Source organism: Apodemus sylvaticus, chromosome 21 (assembly GCF_947179515.1).
Source record: "Apodemus sylvaticus chromosome 21, mApoSyl1.1, whole genome shotgun sequence".
Classification (NCBI taxonomy): Eukaryota; Metazoa; Chordata; class Mammalia; order Rodentia; family Muridae; genus Apodemus; species Apodemus sylvaticus.
This window is the reverse complement of record NC_067492.1, coordinates 22,841,658-22,862,124: the sequence shown is the minus strand read 5'-3', so window position 1 is coordinate 22,862,124 and position 20,467 is coordinate 22,841,658. Positions and strand designations below refer to the sequence as shown.

General features: G+C 45.3%; 1 protein-coding gene across 3 annotated transcripts in view; it reads left to right on the top strand.

Annotated features, from left to right (window-relative positions):
- The window catches only part of Has3 (hyaluronan synthase 3), a 181,799-nt gene that overhangs the window by 42,887 nt on the left and 118,445 nt on the right, over positions 1 to 20,467 (top strand). For all 3 annotated transcript variants that reach the window (XM_052166544.1, XM_052166543.1, XM_052166545.1), the window contains 3 exons: positions 9,295 to 9,429; positions 14,969 to 15,448; positions 19,733 to 19,790. In XM_052166544.1, the coding sequence (XP_052022504.1) occupies positions 9,295 to 9,429; positions 14,969 to 15,448; positions 19,733 to 19,790 (673 nt within the window). The remainder of the gene's footprint in view (positions 1 to 9,294; positions 9,430 to 14,968; positions 15,449 to 19,732; positions 19,791 to 20,467) is intronic.

Below are 20,467 nucleotides of genomic sequence, written 5' to 3'. Positions count from 1 at the left end.
AGCCAGCCAAAAACATAAACAAACAAAAAACTGTGAAGTGGAAACCTTTGGTTTCTTTGGTAAGTCAGTTATGTTAAATGACTTTTGCTGGGGCACACAGGTGAAAGGATGTTTTGCTGAAGCAGACACAGGAAAGGGCACATGATATTTAGGAAGAATATAAATGTGACCCCACAGACAGTGCGAGCTCTAGCATTGGGTTGCCTTGCTCCACCTCACTAGTCTTGGTTGACAACAGGTGTGTATTGGTTTGTCCTACATTGTGTTGCTGTGCTTCACTTGTGGTGACTTCATAGAGAGAAACTTGCCAGAGAACTTCCCCTGAGGTTCCTGGGGTTTCTTGCCACTTCAGAGGACTCAGGCTGATTGGCAAGCCTCACGGTTTCTTCTGGATTGAGCTGTCTTTGCTGATTCGTGTGTGGTGTCTGCCAAGTGGACGGGATGCAGCTGCTGATCCATGTTTGGCATTTACTAGTAAACCGGATTGCGAGCAGCAGAGATTGGAATCATCCCAGAGAACTATTTCTAAATAGGTCCACTCACCCTGTCCTAATAACTGTCCTTTCCCTTCCCTCCTGGTGGGTGGTGGGCTAGAGGGGAGGTTAAACCCTTATTAAAGCAGGCTGTAAAAGATATATGCCTATAAAATTGTGTGTGTAAGACCACTTTAAATTCCCTGCATCCCCGATTCACAGTTATCTCCACAGCAGCCTATGCAGTTTTAAGATATTCTACAAACAATGCTTTCTTTTTTTTTTTTTTTTAAGATTTATTTATTTATTATGTGTAAGTACACTGTAGCTGTCCTCAGACACCAGAAGAGGGTGTCACATCTCTTTACAGATGGTTGTGAGCCACCATGTGGGTGCTGGGATTTGAACTCATGACCTCCAGAAGAGCAATCGGTGCTCTTACCCACTGAGCCATCTCTCCAGCCCCAAACAATGCTTTCTGAGTAGAGTTGCTGTGCTGAAGTGTATTGACTGAGGCATAATTTTTACTACCCTCTTAAAGAGTAGGACATAAAAGTAATAACACACAGGCAATGCAGGGAGCATATTTTACCACTTAACTGGAATTAGCTGTGCCTGGCTGGTGAAGAGTCATTTGTAGGATGGTATGACTGTCACACTTGTCTTTGTATGGTTGTCATTGTCATCTGCAGTCCTTGTTGCTAAGCAGCATGTCACTAAGAGCTCCCGCTGAGAACACTAGCTGCTGCCTGTCAGCTCTGACTTAGCTTGCCTGTTTAACGGGAATTATGGTCCTGTTGCTGTCCAGGCCCTCGCTCCTTCAGCTCAGTGACCTCATGTTGCTTGGCAGGGTGATTCATTTTGCATGGTTCCTGACAACTTCCTCACCCAGGCTTGTTTCTGTGTCAGGGTGCTGGGTGGAAGGGGACGTGGTTTAAAAACCAATAGAGCCTGTGCCTCTGCACCCACCTCCCTCACTTCTAATTAAGAAACCGTGGGGTCAGGCCCACAGTACAAAGATGCGCTGACCTATACTGGACAGGTTATTTAAAATGCACCAGAACAAAAGAGCCACCGGGAAGTGCTTTGTGATCTCGCTGCTGGTCGTGATATTGGCATATTATTTCAAAACACGTGAGCACATTCACATGCACACACACAGAGAAATAAATTATATGCCATTTGGTTAATATTATCAGGAATGAAGATTTTTAGTATAAGGAAAATGTATAAAAACCAAAGAACTAGCATAAAATCCACATACTCTTGAATTTCAGTTGGAGATGTTAGTTTGAGTGACTGATTAATGTTTTTCTCTAAAAACAATGGGCATTTCCCTGTCACTGCCCGGAACAATGACAGTCAGCAGCTGTTAAGTGCCCTAGCTCCAGAGGGGAGTGTATAGAAACCTTTTCTACTCGGAATCCTCAGTGCTCTCTGGGATGAAGGTTGATTTGAGGTCTAGGGCGGCAATTGTACATTACAGGCTTCCGGGCAGATTGATGTGTCCAGGCACAAGAAAGCTGTCTGGATTTAATGGGGTCGTGGCAGTAGCAGTCAGCAGCCACAAGTGCAGCATTCAGAGGAATAATGGCTACAGGAGACACATCAAAGATAGAAAATGAGTTTTTAAACCTCTCAGGTTTTGTTAGAGAATGTCAGGGCATCTGGTCTCTATTTTGTAAATTGATAATCAAAGAGAATGAGAGAAAGCATTTATCTTGCCTTTCCTGTAGTGATTAGATCCCGTCTTAATCAGGTAAGGCATGGAGAAGTTTTCATAGGAGAATAACAGGCTATTGACTAGCCGGTAGAGTGCTTGCCCTCTGGGACAGTCACAGCCAAACCATTCAGAAGGAACTAGAAAACTACTTCTCAAATCTCTAATGAATTGTTGGGTTTAGGGAATGACCACAATTGCTTGCCAAATGATTAGAAGGACTGTGGATAGGACATTCTATGTTCCCAGTGAAATTGTCCCCCCTTTATAAAAATATTTTAAGTTTGAAGTAATTTTTAGTAATTATTGTATTTATTTTGGGGTTTTGAAAGTATTTCACTGCGTATCCCTGGCTGACCTGGAACTTGCTTTATAGACCAGGCTGGCCTAGAAGTCACAGAGATCCTCCTGCCTCTGCCTCTGCATTGCTGGAATTGCATTTGTATACCGCCATACCTGGCTTATTCTTTTGGGTGGGTGTAGTATATTAATTGGACATATTAATGAGGACTATTTATTGAGAGAATTTCCTAGTGAGTACCTTATGCCTGCTTCCTCCGTTGATATTGCTGTTAGAATTTTATTATACTCCATCTCATCTTCTTTCATGATTTCCTTCCTCTGCATCTTCTTATTTTTCAGTCCATTACAGGGTTAATGCAGACAGCAGTGCATGCTGTGCCACATATTTTGGACAGATCAGTCTTCTGTCACCACTGATGGCCAAACAAGTTGTCGTGTGTCTCCACCTGTGTGCAGTAGGAAGTGCAGGGCACTTGGGAAGGATTCTGACCGTAGCACAGAACCTTGAACCCGAATCCAGTTAAGGAAATGCAGACACTACAGTGCCGTGTCAGCCAAGGCTGGAAAAGCAATTGGCCAGGTCCAAGCTGTGGAAATCTGTGGTGCATGTGTTTCTGCTGCTTCATCAAATACATGGCATTAAACATAGGGGAACCAAGCTGGGCATGGTAGCACACACCTTTAATCCCAGCAATGGGGAGGCAGAGGCAGGCAGATCTTTGAATTCAAGGCCAGCCTGGTCTACATAGTGAGTTCCAAGACAGCCAGTGCTACATAGTGACACTCTGTCTCAAAAAAGCCTAAATGGATGGATGGATGAGTGGGTGGATGGATGAGTGGGTGGATGAGTGGGTGGATGAGTGGGTGGGTGGGTGGGTGGATGGATGAGTGGGTGGATGGATGAGTGGGTGGGTGGATGAGTGGGTGGGTGGATGGATGAGTGGGTAGGTGAATTAATAAATAAGGGAACCAGTACTAGATTCAGATAAACAACTGGGGGACTGGAGAGATGGCTCTGTCAGTAAAGTGCTTATCATACAAGCATGAGGACGTGAGTTTGGATCCCCATGTAAGAAGCTGGGCTTAGCAGAGTTCATCTATAACCCCAACACTTACGGGTCAGGGGAGGGTGGTGGAGACAAGCAGAATTCTGCCTCTTACTAGCCAGGCAGTCTGCCAGTTGGTGAGTATTATGCTCAGTGAGATACCCTATCTTCTAAAGTCGAAAGCAGTAGAGGAAAATGCCTAAAGTTAATTGGTGTGCACCCAAACACATACACACATACATTTAAAAAATTATAGGCAAGTTGTGGCTAGGCATGGTGGCATATACCTTAATGCGAACACTCAGGAGGTATGACAGACTATGCCTGAGTCTCAAGCCATTCTGGTCTACATGGAAAGTTTAGACTGTGTCTCAAAGAGAAAGGAGTTATATGAGATATTTTCCATAATAGTTGTGGACCAAGCATTAAGCTCAGCTTAAAAAATATTTTTAAAAGAAAGCAAAGAATGTCATATGGCAATAATTTTACTCTGAAGTGTGTCAGATGGTGATCATTTCTGGAGGAAGCTGGAATAAGGAAAAGGATGGTAAGTAGGTGGCTGCGGAGAGCTGCATCGAAGAGATGACCAGGCCAGGGAAGGCGGGAAGTGTTCCAGAGAGAAGGACCATACCCAGTGTGTCAGGACCAGCAAGGAGCCCAGTGCCAGGGCAGGGGTGCGGGAAAGGGCCTTAGTCCCTGCCCTTTCAGAAGCTACAGCCTTTGTCCACTGCTGAGTTGGGTCACTGTAATCAGCAGAGAAGTGATTCTTCCTGGTGTTTTTCTTTTTTAGATTATGTATGTTCCTGTGTGTGTGTGTGTGTGTGAGAGAGAGAGAGAGAGAGACAAACTCATTACAGAAACAGAACACAGGGCTGGAGAGATGGCTCAGTGGTTAAGAACACTGACTGCCCTTTCGAAGGTCCTGAGTTCAAATCCCAGTAACCACATGGTGGCTTACAACCATCTGTAATGAGATCTGATGCCCTCTTCTGGTATGTCTGAAGACAGCTACAGTATACTTATAATAAATAAATAAATAAATATTAAAAAACAAAACAAAACAGAACACAGACGTGCCCAATATAAAGACAAGGAACTGACCTGACAGCAGGGCAGATGTGTGTTCTTGGATCGGTGAGAGTCGGGGAAGGAGACAGTAGAGGACTCAGGGACAGTTGGAAGCTACAGGGTCATCGCTGATCAGCAGCCCGAGGAGCTGGGAGACCGAGCATGCGCACGGAGAGGAGAAGCAGCGAGAGGCCCTCAGCAGAGCTGCGGTAGCTTCAGAAGGAAGGGAGCCGGGCACCAAGATTGGGTGTGCCCATAGTCCTAGCTCAGAGGTGAGGCAAGAGGATTGCCACAAGTTCTAGGACTGCCTAAGCTACATAGTGACACTGTCTCAGTAAGCAAATAAACAGACAAGCAAATAACTAAAGTCTCTCCCTGAAGCAAGTGTTTCAGAAACAGTTTGAGAAAAGGGGGCAACAGTGGGAGTTCCTCCTGCAGCAGCCTGGGCATAGCAGACGCTAAATAGGAATAGGACTGAGTGCAGATTGTAACACAGGGTTAAATTAAGGCTGTCTGAGACTTAGGGGAACCCTTTGGTTCTTTCCCCCATGTTCATATAACCCTCCCCTTCCCCAGAGAAACAATAGAGGCTTTAAAATTACTTTTTAAAAATGTCTTAAGGCCAGGGCTACACAGAGAAACCCTGTCTGGGGGGGGGGGAGGGAAGACAACAGCTGGGCCGTGGTGGCTCACACCTGTAATCCAGAGACAGGCGGATTTCTGAGTTCGAGGCCAGCCTTGTCTACAGAGTGAGCTCCAGGACAGCCAGGGCTATACAGAGAACTATACAGAGAAACCCTGTCTCGAAAAAACCAAATCCAAAAAACAACAACAACAGAAATGTCTTATGTTGTACCCGTGTATAGAGTGGGAGGTCACATGGAGGTCACAGGATGGCCTTGTGAGTTGGTTCTGCCATCTTTACTTGGGCTCCCGTGAGTAGACTCAGTTGATTGGCTTGCATGGCAAGAACTTTTCCCTGCTGAACCATCCCACCAGCTTAGAGGTTTCCTCAGGGGCCTTGGCTGTGGGCGGGGGGTAGCATCTGAAGAGCAGGAGACCTGTGCTGCGTGGATGTGACCTCTCTCATCTCTCCCCACCTGACTCTGCTTCTACTGAGTCAACTGCTCATAATTACTTCACTCTTTAATAATAACATTAGGTATTCGCTGTTTCCCAGGCTTCACTCTGAACCCATGATGGGTATTAACTCATTTAATCCCCTAATGACCCTATGGAGATGTGTAACTTGCTGACGAAGTGCTGACAGAGTGGAAGGGGCTGGAGGCTGACTTGACTGTGTGCATTTCAGCAGCCTCCTGAGGGATGCTGAACTCGAGGAACTCTGACTTGGGTGGGAGTCCATTGAAAAGTTCCTCTGTGTTCTAAGAGGCTTCAGTCATTGAAGACCTCTTCTTGGGTACCCAGCCCTGTCAGAATCACAGAGCGTGGGAAGCTGGGTAAAGCTGCTGTCAAGATCGCTCCAGGAAGGAAGTCTGGTTGGAACCTTGCAGTAATCCTAGAGCGTGTGTGTGTGTGTGTGTGTGTGTGTGTGTGTGTGTGTGTGTGTGTGTGTGTGTGTAGGATCAGATTGAAGCTCATCCTTGACTACATAGTGATTGGGCGGCCAGCCCAGGCTATAGCAGACTCTATCTTGGTGTCCTTCCCACAAACAAAAAGGAAACTTGGGAGAAAGGGTGTTTTTGTTGATGACATACATTAATAAATGGCCCTTCCTTCATGATTAACAGCCCCCAAGTTTTTTAAAATATTTTTTTAATTCTTAGAATATGTATACATTTATGCAAGGTATTTTATCATATCCTTTGTTCTGCTCTCCTAGTGCCCGCGAGCCTTCTGGCTCCCTCAGTTTCCTGTTCTCTTGATTCTCAGTTGTTTGTTTTTCTGTTTATATGCATATGAACAGAACGCTTCTGTTTCTCTGTGTAGCCCTGGCTGTCCTAGAACTTGCTCTGTAGACCAGGTTAGCCTTGAACTCAGATCCATCTGCCTCTGCCTCCCAAGTGCTGAGATTAAAGCATGCATCACCTTGCCTGGCTTCCAGCCTATTAAAAACAGTGCATAGTGGGTCGAGTGTGAAGGCTCAATGCATAAAGGTGTTTGCCACCAAGTCCCTCAACCTGAGTTCAGTCCCTAGAACCCATTTGGTGCAAGGAGAGAACTCACCCTTACAAGCTGCTCTGACCTCCACACAAATGTATGTGCACCCGTGGACACACACAGAGATAAACAAATGTAATATTTTTAACAATAAAAAATGCCTAGAGCTGGGTAGTAGTGGTACACTCCTTTAATCCCAGCACTTGGGAGGCAGAGGCAAGCGAATTTCTGAGTTTGAGGCCAGCCTGGTCTACAGAGCGAGTTCCAGGACAGCCAGGTCTACACAGAGGAACCCTGTCTCGAAAAAACCAAAAAAAAAAAAAAAAAAAAAAGCCTAGAAGGGAGCTTAGGAAAGCTAGTTCTAGCAATTAAATAATTCTTGTGCGCTAACATAGAGATAAATAAAAACAAGGCACTCTTTAAAATTTTTTCTACGACTTAACTAGATGGCTCCAAATCAGTAAAGTCTCAGGGTTAGAGAGGGAGGTGGGTTTCCGTGGGTTTCCAGCATTGTTTCCGTGGAAGGAACATTTAAATAACCTTTGCAGTTTCCTGCTTTGCCCCAGAAGACAAGTGTTAACAGGCCATTCTCCCAGCTTTAAGCTTGCAGTAAGGATTCTAACATAGCATGTGATTTGTCCAGAGAGTTAAACATGCAGCATTGCATAGTGTTTAGAGACTTGTTATGACCTATCTCAACTTTTCCATTTTCAAAATGATATCTCCCCCTTGAGCCATTAATCCTGAATCTACACGTGTGCATGTGTACGTGCGTGAATGCGTGTCTGCTGTGTTTAACAGTGATTATATGAGGCTCAGTTCAAATGATGCTGACCGAATTAATTCTATTGAAAGGTTATTGGTAGTGAATATAAAACCTTACCTACGAATGATCATAAGTCTGTTGAAATAGTGACACTTAGCATGTGACTCTGGATTTCTTACAGGTTGATTGAGGACGCTGGCTTATAAATAACACCAGGAATCTTCTCCCCTGCTCATTGCTTACTAGAATTAGACTGTCACATGAAACTGAGAAATCTCCAAGGAGGAAACCTCTTTCAGAGAACATTTTAGATGATCAGAAAGTACTATTTACTTTTATATATGCATTTGGTTGTGTGTGTGTGTGTGTGTGTGTCCTGGAGATTCAACCCTTTCACCTGCTAGGCAAACCCTGTGCTATGTTCCTGGCTTTTTGTTGTAACTGAAGAATCCACACAACCACATCAGTGTCTATAGCTTACATTAGGGTTCACTCTGGGGCTGTACTGTTAATAGGTTCCACATGTCTGCCATCCTGTTCCTAAGAATAGGTTCACTATCAGGTCTGCCCCCTGTACTCTCTCTAGTTCTCTCTCTCTCTCTCTCTCTCTCTCTCTCTCTCTCTCTCTCTCTCTCACACACACACACACACACACACACACACACACACACACACTGTATCCTTGCAGATTGGCTCCTCTCATTTTGTATTATTTCTCCTCACTAATATTCCTCCATGTCTTTACATGACTTGATAGCTCACTGACAGTGCTAAATGGTCTCCCATTGTCTTGACAAATGTGTTTATCCGCTCACCTCATGGAGGCCGGCTCAGTCACCTCTGAGCTTTGGGATTCATGACTGGAGCTGCTATAAACAGCCATCTGCAGATTCTTCTGTGAGCCTAAGTTTCTACCTCCTTTGGGTAAATACCAGATGCAGTGGCTGACTGGGGCAAAGGAGATTTCTTTTCTTTATAAGTGATGAGTTCTTGGGACAGAGTTTATAGCTTAGTGGTAGAACCCTTGCCTAGCATGTGCAAGGCTCTGGGCTTGCTTACTAGTAGTGAATTAAAAATAGATAGATAGATAGATAGATAGATAATACATAGATAGATAGATGGATAGAACGCCAGAGTAACATGCATCTGTAATACCAGCACTTAGGAGGCAATCAGTTATCCATGGCTATGCTCTGCTGTGTATCTATTTGAAGGCTAGCTTGGGCCACATGAGGCCCTCATCTCAATTGACAAGTACATTGCTTGCCTAGCATGCAAGTAGCCCTGAGTTTGATTTCCCAGCGCCACATTAACTGGGCTTGGTGACACATACCGAACACTTGGGAACTGAAAGCGGGAAGAGCAGAAGTCTAAGATCATCCTTAACTACTTAGCAAATTTGAGGCCAGCCTGGGCTATGATTACATAAGACCCTGTATCAAAAAGAAAAAAAAAGATTGATACTTCACATGTGAAATACTTGGAAGCTTCTGCATTGCTAAACTCCTGTAGGTGCCGGGTGGACTGGATGGTTTAGAGAGCTGTGTTCTCATGTTGTCCTCTCCATTTTGACATTTGGCTATTACTGTTTCTTTTAAACCATCCCATACAAACTGGCAGATGTCAAGCAGAAACCCGTGAAAATCAAAGCGGAAGAGCACAGAGCACTGCGCCACTCCTGCTGCACAGGAGCAGCTGTGGCGTGCTCGTGATGCAAAGGGGACAGTACAGACGTAAGTCGGATGGGTTCTGCAGGTGGCTCCTGCCCCTCACTCGGTCTCATTTCTTCTCCGGTAGGTGGTGGACTTTGTAGCAGCAACACTGCAGAGAGCGTGTGCAGGCCTGGCTCATGGGGCAGAGAGCAGCGTGGGATCACAAACACTGAGCCTGTCCATGGGGCTGGTGGCTGTCATGCTCGGAGGAGCTGTTCAGGTGAGCGTAAGTATGAGCAAAACTTGACTGTCACATGGGGAAGACGACCTGCTGCGCTTCTTCTGTACCTTCATGGAAAGCAAGAATGGAGGAGAACTGGGATGGCCAAGCTGGCTTGCTGATGGGAATCATCCCTAACATAGATGACAAACTAACATGCCACTTCACGATGACCTGCAGATGTCACCATCAAAAGGGCAGGGCTCTTTCCAAGCACTTAGCACGAGCTTGCTTTGGAAACATTAGCAGAGGGTTCTGCGCCTGAGGCAGACACTCAGTTCTCTGGCTGCTACTCTTCAAAGATTGGTGGAAATCCTGAGCAGCCGGCTGGTGGCGCTGAGGCATCGGTCCGCAGTTTCACTTTAGCTCAGGCTCTGTTGTTGAGCACACAGCGTGCAGGAAGCTTAAACCTGTTGCCAGTTAAATTTAAGAGTTTTGTTTTGTTTTTGTTTGAGACAGAATCTCATGTAGCCCAGGCTGGCCTTGAATTCAGTCTGACATTGTTGATGTTCCTTTCTACCTCTCGAGACCTAGGATTACAGGTGTGCACCACCATGGCCAGCTCAGTGTATGTGGTTTTGACATAATTAATTTGTAGTTTTTAAGATCTATTTCTATTTTTAAATTTTTAATTATGTGTATGTGTGTAGGTGCCTGCTGAGACTAGAAGAGGGGGTGAGATCCCCTGCAGCCGGATTTCCAGATGCTGTGAGCTGCCCGACATGGGCACTGGGAACCAGACACAGGTCCTTTGCAAGAGCCATCCACTGAGCCATCTCTCCATCTCCAATTTATAGTTTTAAAATTGTATTCATTCAGACATTAGTGGTTTCATATTTGCCATACGCCAGATATTGAGCTAAAAGATCTTGGAATATAGCAGTGGGCAAGACAGACATGGCTTATGTCTTATCCGACAGCCCAGGAAGGGAGGCACACACAGAATGACTATTTTAAAAATAGAATTAGAATTGACTGGAATGCCTCCAAAGCAGAGGGAAGGGAACGGAGGGAACGTGACATCTAAGCTCGGCCAAGAGGTCTCCAGTGCGCAGATGGGGTTTAACTAGACCTGAGGATGAGAGTGTATTTAAGTGAACAGAACATGTAGAAGGAAGCCTTTCAACTAAAGAAACTCACACAAAGGCTCAGAAGCAGGGAAAAGCCTGATTTTCATGAGGCGGTGATAGAAGGAAGTTGTAGGGCCCTGGGACAGCACAGCCAAAGGAAAAGGTGAGGCAGGGCTAGACCATGCTTGTGAGGGTGACTGGTTAATTGGGTGACACATTAAGCAAGGAAATTGCAAGAAAGTAGGACAGTCCCTGAGCAGGTGTCACCGAGCCACACTCCCTACCCATGAGTGGAGAGCCCTCGGGGAGGACAGTTTGAGGTTGAGCATTCAAATCTGGTTTGATTCTTGACATATTAGAGTTTGCCTTTTTCTAGACTTATTTTTCCGCTCTGTGGTTTTGCAGCTCAAACCCAGGGCCTTTCACTTCCCCCTGTGTTACATCTCCAGCATTCTAACAAGGGCCAGCCAGCAGCCCACAGCCGGCAGGCAGCCTGTGTCCCAGACTGCAGTATTATGTCTCAGTGTCAAAAGGTGGGACACTCCTGCCTGTTCCTAAGGAGAAAAAAGATCTTTATCTGGGCTAATTATCAATGTGAATCCCATTTCTCACTGGATTTACATTCCTAATTTTATATTTTTTATGTCATGTGAAAAAAAAAATAAGCTTTTGGCTAAGGTTCCAGAGTCACATTAAATGTAACAAGGAAGGGTTCACAGATGGAATAGCTTAAGTTGGATTGTGATTGGATTTAATTAGCTTAGTTGAGTTTTGTTTTCTGATTGAATATTAATTTGGATAGTCTCTATAAATTGAAAGCATAGATTGTGTGTGTGTGTGCACACGCGTGCGCGTGTTGTATCTTCTTATTTAGTACTGACTTCAGACAGAACAAAAGGCAAAGAAATCACCAAACTCTATCTGCTTTTTCAGAGTGCACTGTTGGAGGCTGCTGTCCGCACTGGCCAGGCCTCACTTGCCGTGTCTGCACGGCTCTTGCCCGTCCTTGCCCTCCTTCCTGTGAGCCATCCTGACTCATTACCACTCCCTAGGCTCCCTGGGTTTTGCAGTGAACATACACACATCACCGTGTGTACTTTCGCCCTAGACTTGATAATTTATTGTTTCCTGCTCGACTCATGTATTTACAAGAGCTTCTTTTCCTCCTCCTCTTTCCTCTCTTCCTCCTCCTCTACTTCTTTTTTTATTTCTGGTTTTCTCTGTTCCCTGTGTAGCCCTGACTGTCCTAGAACTTGCTCTGTAGACCAGGCTGGCCTCAAACTCATAGATCTTCCTGCCTCTGCCTTCCAAGTGCTGGGATTAAAGGCGTGCGCCACCACTGCGTGACAAAGGTGCCTTTTTTTTTTTTTTTTTAAATTTTAGATTTACTTTATTAACATGTATGAATGTTTTGCCTCCATATATGCATGTGTACCATGTGTGTGCCTGGTGCTCCAGGAGGTCAGAAGAGGGTTGTAGGATCTCCTGGGTCTGGAGTTTGGATGGTTCTGAGCCACCTATGGATGCTAGGATTTGAATGCAGGTTCTCTGGAAGAGTGACCATTGCTTTTCACAGCTGAACACTCTCTCCAGTCCTGTAAGGCGTCTTAGTAACGCTGGGTTTTGTCTTGTTTTCACAATAAAGTCATGCTTGAAAGTCATGCTTGAAGATAGTGGTTCAAGTTGACTACAGTTACTCTTTAGAGCCTAGAACATTTTCCCTGTTAGGAGTCATTGTTTTGGCTAATGAAACAGAATCTAACAGCATCGGGCCTTTATTCATTCCTTTCTAATTCATGTAAGTAAAGTGATTATTAAAACATCGTGTCTGGGAAGAAGAGTGAATTTGGAGAAAGTGCAGGTTTAAGGTTGCTAACAAGATGACTGTAATTCCACATTCATTTTCTAAATTCCAGGCTTGGCCATCACTAAGTATTATGCTGGGGAGTCTTCCCTGTCCCCTCAAGAAGCAGTTCCTGCTTGGTGTTGTAGAGCCTGCGGCCACTGTTGCCCTGGTTACTGCAGCTGAGCAGACCACGCTGGCCTTTCCTGAGGACAAACTAAAGCCATATTGTTCCAGGGCAGCAATGGAATGTATTTCTTAAAGGCTGGACTCCTAATCTTTAAGCCCAAATTTCATAGTGAAATTCTCTACTGAGACGCCAAAGGCGTATCTTTCTCTAAAGGGACGGCCATCTTTAGCTTGTCCTTACACCATACTATCTAGGTCTTCATGTCTCTCCCCTCCTTTTCCTTTTCTTTCTCCCTCCCTCCCTCCCTCCCTCCCTCCCTCCCTCCTTCCCTCCCTCCCTTCCTCCCTCCCTTCCTTCTTTCCTTCCTTTCTTCTTCCCTCCCTCCTTTCCTCTCTCTCTCCCTCCTTTCCTTCCTTCCTTTTTTTGTCAAAGGCCATTGTTTAAATTCTTCATTTTAAAAAAAGTTTTTCTGAGGAGCAGCTCAGAGGTAGAGTTCTTGTTGCTCTTGTAGGAGAGGCAACAAGATAACAGGCTTTTGCTTGTTATCCTCTGGGACACTTATACATGTCTCAGACTTTCGAACATTTATGGTAGATGGTCATTGCCAGGAAAAGCCCTTGCTGAGGATGGACAGGCAGTTCCTTCAAGTAGGGCCCTGTGCACGCTGAGTGTCTGCTTTAAAAACAAGTGTCCTTGCTTTAGCCCTCGCCTTAGTTTATATCTCAGTGTGACCATTCACACACCCAAGGTGGCAGGAGATGTCAGGTGTCTGCCCTTTCACTCTTTACCTAGTCCCTGGAGACAGTCTCTCTTTGTCTTAGCAGCCCTGAATAACTAACAGGCCCCTGTGCGCTGTTTCCAGCCTTACACGGGTGCTGGGGGTTCACTCAGGGTCTCATGCTAATAACTCAGTGAGTGCCTTCCCACCAAGTTGTCTGCTCTGCCTCTAAAGATCTTTCATGGTCAACAAGATGGCTCAGGAGGCAAAGGCGTTTGTTGCACAGACCTGAAAACCTGAGCTCAGTCCCCGGGCCCTGTGTAAAGTGCCAGGAGATCATGACCTGGTCATGCATGACGAGGCACTTGTGTCCCACAACCATGTGCATGCATGAGCATATGTGTGCACACACATGCACAATAAATACAAATAATGATTTAAATGATCTTTCAGTTAGCTGAAGACCGTTTGTCTCTAATGCCAATTCTAAATATGGAATTGTCTTCATTGTATTCATTTACAAACATTGTTAAAGATTTTCAGAGCCTTCTGTAGTTTTTATAAAATGATTTCTGTTGCTACCAGTGTCCCATGAAAGGTTTTTTTTTGCTTTTTTGTTTTTTTGTTTTGTTTTTTGCCTGTTTTAAAGGACTAAATGCTTCAAAGATCTAGAATCTGGTTAGGTTTGGCGGTGCACACCTTTAGTCCCAGCACTTGAGGACCAGAGGCAGGCAGATCTCTGTGAGTTCAAGGCTAGTCTTGTCTTCATGGTAAGTTCCAGGATAGCCAGGACTCTTTAGAGAGACCCTATCTTGAAAACAAAACAAAACAAAAAACAAAACAAAAAGATATAGAATCTTTAAGGACTGCCAACATCCAAAAACCTAGCAGAAACCAGTATTTTTAAAAAGCATTTATTATTTATGTATTTATTATTTATACATTATTTATGTATATATTTTTATAATAATAAAAAGCATTTATTATTATGTATGTATTATTTACGTATTTATTATTATTATGTATGTGTGTGCACCTGTGTGTGTACAGAGGCCACAGCAGGCCTCTGTGAGGTCTCCTTCTGTGTCCCTCTCTGCTTGTTGCTCGAGGCAGGGTCTTTTTCCAAACCCGAGGCTTACACTCTGCAGTGTTAGAAGCCAGGGATCCTCCAGTCTTTGGCCCACTTGGAGCTGGGCTTACAGAGACGCATGGGAAATGTGGCTTGCTGTATGGAGACTGGGTTGTGAGCTCCGGACTCTCAGTATTAAAGGATGAATTTAGGCATCATTTAATTTTTATACTCTAAACTATGACTTTTCATTTATTGTATTTCTCTTTTGAGACAGGATCACAGGCTATTCTAGAACTCATTATGTAGACCAGTCTGTCCTTGAACTCAGGGTAGTTCTCCTGCTCCAATCTTCCCTTTGTGATGACAGACATACGTGAGCCATACTGCCCGGACTGTAGCTTCTTGATTTTACAATCAGCTATGTTTCAGTTGATAATTCTGGACATCTTACTTAAGTTTCTGATGCAGGAGCTAATGGACACTCTCCCTCAGGGATACAGATTGTGTTCTTGCTTATTTAGAAGGAGCCTGTGTGTGGTCATGCTCAATACACGTTAGCTGTAATTATGTAGCAAATAGATCTGGAGTGTTTGTTGGGGCAGTGCTGAGTGCATCTTGAGCATGATGTGACTGTTGCCCCTCCTGTGCCCTTGGTGACATTGTCCACATTAGTTTTGACCTACTATTTTTACATTTCTCTTTATAGTTGAAGTCAAGTGATTTTGCGGTCCTGAAGAGGCTGCTGCCCCTGTTGGAGAAGGTCTCAAACATGTACCCTGACCCTGTCATCCAAGAACTCGCTGCTGATCTCCGAATCACCATCTCCACTCATGGAGCCTTCTGCACTGAGGCTGTTAGCATGGCAGCGCAGAGTACCCTAAACAAAAAAGACCCGGGACAGAAAACAGAAGGACAGCGACAAACCAGTCATGACACATTCACAGAAGGAGCTCAGAACCACCCTGAACAAGAGCAGAACCCTCCCAGAACAGGCCAAGTTTCCAGTGAGCCCTGCACTGCCACAAGCCAGCCACCTGGAAATATAACCACAGAACAGTTCCGGGAGGTTCTCTTATCGGCCTGTGATCCCCAGGTTCCAACCCGGGCTGCTGCCCTCCGCACCCTTGCCCGCTGGGTAGAGCAGAGAGAAGCGAGGGCCCTGGAGGAACAAAAGAAGCTCCTTCAGGTAAGTAGAAGACACTGCCCAGGCACAGGACACAGCAGGCAGCAGCCCACGGCTAATATTCAACTCAGGGCCTTTGTTGTTTTGAGACAGGATCCCTGGCTGGCCTGGAACTTGTTCCATAGACCAGGCTAACCCTGACCTCACAGAGATCCACTTTCTCTGCCTCCTGAGTGCTGGGATTAAAGTGTATACCCTCATGAGCAGCCCAACTCAGGTATTTTTTTAAACATTGACTTGTGTCAAGCGCTATCTTGGATTATCCTCCGGGAACTTAAGTTGTTGAGAAGTCAGATTAAAGTAGGAAGGGTGTTGAGCAGAGTGCCAGAAATTTTGTATATAAACAATATGGTGGGAAACTGGAAAAAAAATGTGGGCAGGGCTGATTTTCATATAGTTTTAGCAAAACAGCCAAGTGTTAGGATGTGAAAGACAGGCAGTGGGCAAACTCCCAGAGCTGGGATGGAACCCAGCCTAGGGAAACCCCACATCTGAGTGGGTCCCTCCAGACGAGCATTGGGTCTAACTGGCCCTCCTCCTCTCCTTTGCCTCCATCACAGCAAAAAAGCTGTCCTGGATGCTCAGACAGGTGTGGCAGCGTGCATACTGCTTCGTAGGATCTTTGCCTTTTGTGAATTTGAGTGTAGCTAGAGTAAGATCGAGGGTCTGGAAGCTGCTGCCTGGGACCCAGTCTCAGCTTCTTGGACAGCGCTCAAGGCAGCGCTCAACCCTCCCGAGCCCTGGTCGTGATGGCAGTGAGCTGGCTGTGTGTCTGGTCATTAGACTGCATATTGTAACTCTGGTGGGAAACATCTAGTTTAGTTAGTATGGTACTGGAACTACTGTGTAGTTTGCTCTTTTGCAGACTATATATATTGAATACCCGCTCCTTTTTGGGCCAAGCCATGTATCTTATGGATACTATCTCTCATCTTCACAGCTGCAATATGTGTTCTCTTCATCCTACAGATGAAATGCAGTCACATGCCAAGAACTTTCTGTCAGGGAAATAATATTGAAACTCACAAATCTTCTTTGAGCAGCTATTGTCCCCCAAATATCCATTAGTGTGCTGCTTTAGATGTGTGTGCTGGGACCACCATTGCAATTTCCTTAACTGCATGTAATCTTCATTTACTATGCACCATGGTAGATCTAGAATGCACCATGTTCTGCTGATGACATTTAATAAGAAATGTAAATACCCCACAGTTCTATCGTGTGTGTGTGTGTGTGTGTGTGTGTGTGTGTGTGTGTGTGTGTGTGTGTGTGTTCAGAGGCCAGAGATCAGCATCAGGTATCTTCCTCTCCCGCTCTCCATCTTCTTTCACACAGAGTCTCTCACTGGACCTGGGACTCACCGGTCGGTTAAGTTGGCTGACTGGCGAGCTTATGTGGTCCTCTGTCTCCACCCACCAGTGCTGAACTTTGAAAAAGGATACAGAAGGTCTTCAGGCCTTCATGCTTGCACAGCAGACATTTTCCCCTCCAAGTCATCTTTCCAGCCCCTAGTCATCTCTTGTTCTGTTTCTCTCGCCCCGCCTCGCCTCTCCTCTCCTCTCCTCGCTTATCCTCTCCACTCCCCAACCCCTTCCCCTCCCCTGTCCCTTTCCCCTCCTTCTCCCTCTCCCTCCTTCTCTCTCTTTCCTTCCTTCCTTCCTTCCTTCCTCCCTTTCTTTCTTCCTTCCTCCCTTTCTTTCTTTCTTTCTTTCTTTCTTTCTTTCTTTCTTTCTTTCTTTCTTTCTTTCTTTCTTTCTTTCTTTCCTTCTTTCCTTCCTTCCTTCCTTCCTTCCTTCCTTCCTTCCTTCCTTCCTTCTTTCCTTCTTTCCTTCTTTCCTTCTTTCCTTCTTTTCTTTCTTTCTTGTTTCAGTTAACCCCAGGCTGTTCTTGAACTGTGTCCGTCATCCCAGGGTGATCCTGAAACCCAGATCTTCTTGACTCTATCTCCAAAGAGCTGGGATTACAAGTATGTCCTATCATGCCAGACTTATGTTTGAATTAAAAGGGGGGGTTGCTCATGTAGCCCAGACTGACTTTGAACTCCTGATCATCCTACCTCCCAAGTGCTGGGATCACAGGCATGCACCCCCAAGCCCCTGCCCCTTTTATTTTTTAGATTAGAATTTGGTTATCATACTAGGAAATGGGTTTTATTTATGAGATTTTTGTGTGACTATATCATTATATTTTCTTATTTGTCCCCTACATTTCTTTTTCTCACTGATGTGACAACATGCCTGACAAGCAGTTTAAGGAGAGGGTGGGTTTGGCTCATAGTTTGAGTGCAGTCTGTGACAGCAAAGAAATCATGGCTTCCGACTGCTCACTTTGCACTGCAGGCAGGACGCAGAGTCACACGAACGCTTCTTCTTTAAAAAAGAATAAGCAAGCATGCTTTGGTTACATTTAAATTTTTATTTTGTGCAGTGGGATAAGGGAGGCATGTGGACACCATGATGAGTTTGTGGTGCTCGGAGGACAGATTGTAAGGAGTCGGTTCCTGGAACTGATTCGGATCGTCTTCCTTGGCAGCAGCCACCATGGCCTTCTCAGCTAAGTCATGGCTCCCAAGTCACTGGCTGCCATTCCCCTTTCAGTCCTTGACACTCAGCTGGGGTGGCTTTTCCACCTCTAGTCACTGAATCCAGAAATTCCCTCACAGACCTGCCCTGAGCTTTTCCTGAGGTGACTTTAAACCTCATCCGGTTGATCAAGGTTATCGAGTTCACCTCCTGTCCCAGCCTCCCCCGCCCTCTCCTGACTCTTGCTGAGCCCTTTCTTCCCCTCTGTTGTCATGACGTGTGTTTTACAGCCCTCTCGTTTTTCTCTTTCTTCTGATTTTTAGACTTCTTGACTTAGTTAGGGTTTCTGTTGCTATGGCCAAAAGCAATATTGAGGAGGAAAGAGTTTCTTTGGCTTGCGTATCCTAGGTTGCTGTCCATTTAGGGAAGTCAAAGCAGAAGCTCAAAGTAGGGAGGGCAGGAACTGATGCAGAAGCTGTGGAGTCACACCGCCTCCTGGAGTCACGTGTGCTCCACTTGGCTTGCTCCCAGCATCCAGGAGCACCTGCCCAGGAGTGGCCCCGCCCACAGTGGGCTGATCCCACCCACATCAGTTATTGATCCAGAAAATGCCCTCCAGCTTTGCCTACAGGCCAATCTGATGATGGACATTTTCTCAGTTGAGGTTTTCCCTTCCCAGATGACAAAAACTAACTGAGATACCTGCCAAGTATTTGTATGTGAAGTGATTAAAATATCTATTTATTCTCATGGAGCTAATCTGGATTAAGTTCCACTCATTCCATGTGCAGCCCCAACGTTTTCCAACCTAGTCACTGTCCCATGCTGAATGATCCTCAGCTCTCACCTGCGCCATGTTTGACATGGTGTCAGTGTCTGCTGGGCACACCACACTGCGTTTGGCACCCTGATAGGTTCTGATAGGGGACAGAATGAGAATAGTTAGCGGTGTCCATCAAAGGGCTACAACTTGCAAGGTACTTAAAAAGTGGAATAGATATAAAATTGCCTTTGCAATAATATCATGGTCTCTTTGCAATAATATATCTTGGAATCGCATGTTGTGTTAGCTCAGGGGAACAGATCAGACTGTCTGCATCTGGCCACCTGTGTTGAAAATTTGTCTTTGGGCTAGCACAGAGGAATGCTGAGGATTATTCTTTTTTAAAAGTTATATGAGTCAGGAGTGGGAGTGCATACCTTTAAACCCAGCACTTGGAGAGGCAGAGGCAGGTGGACTTCTGTGAGTTCGGAGCCAGCCTGATCTACAAAGCGAGTTTCAGGACACAGAAAAACCCTATCTCAAGCCCAACCCAAAGCAACCCAACCCAACCCAACCCCCACGTTTTATGTGTGCTGCATGTGAGCATGATGTTCATGTCTAAGCAAGAGCACGCATGTGCTGCAGTGTGCTTGTACAGGTCAGAGGATGCGTTTTGGGAACTGATTTTCTTCACCCACCATGGGATCCAGCTCTGGGAATCAAACCCAGGTTGCTGGGTTTTCACACCAGGTTTTTACTTTCTGACTGTTCTTATCCACATTGATTTCCGTGACTAGTGCTTGATGTCCTCAAGAAGCTTCTCCCCCAGTCCGTCCCCTTTTAAATGATTAGACTGCAAGCAAAGATACCGTTTTCCTCTCCCGGCTCTGTCAGACCAGTCGCTACCAAGAGGAAACGTGCATCTCTCTGAGGCGGCAGACAAAGGGTGCTCACTGCAGCTCTCTCGCTCTCTGAGGATCTTCTTCTGTTCTGTACTTCCAGATATTCCTGGAGAACTTGGAGCATGAAGACTCTTTCGTGTATCTATCTGCAATTCAGGGTAAGTTAACGTGGACCAAAGATGTATCATGTTCACTTGGGTACAGCCACGAGATACAACTGGTCATTTGTCCATCTTTCCGCTTCCTATGTGGACAGTCTGAGTGATGATAGCATTCCCGGAAAGTGTCAGTGTCTCATAATAATGAAGTTTACTTTATTATCATTTGATTAAATCCTATTTCCTTCAGTAGAGAGAGGTAAAGAATGGTTCACACATGAGCTCTTATGATGTTAACTGGGGGCCAGTGAGGTAACTCAGCAGGTAAAGGCACAGGCCACTTAGCCTGAGCTTGATCCCCTGATCCACATAGTGGAAGGGGAGAACTGATTCCTGCAAGTTGTCCTCTGACCTACACATATGTGCATGTGCGTGCACTACACACCCACCCCCCCCCCACACACACACACAAACACACACACACACATACTCAAGTGTGCACATAGGCATACACAAAGAAAAAAGTTACAAAGTTTTTTGTGTTTTCAAATAGTTTTGGGTTAAGTTTTATGGTTCCTTTGTTTTATCATTTTTGGTGTGTTTTTATTTTTGGGATGTGTGTGTGTGTGGTGTTCTGGGAAGTAAATCTAGCTAATAAGCTATACCTCAACTTCAGCCTCAGGTATTTAATATTCCTTTATTAAAAAAAATTATAGGGTGGAGTGAGGGCTCAGCAT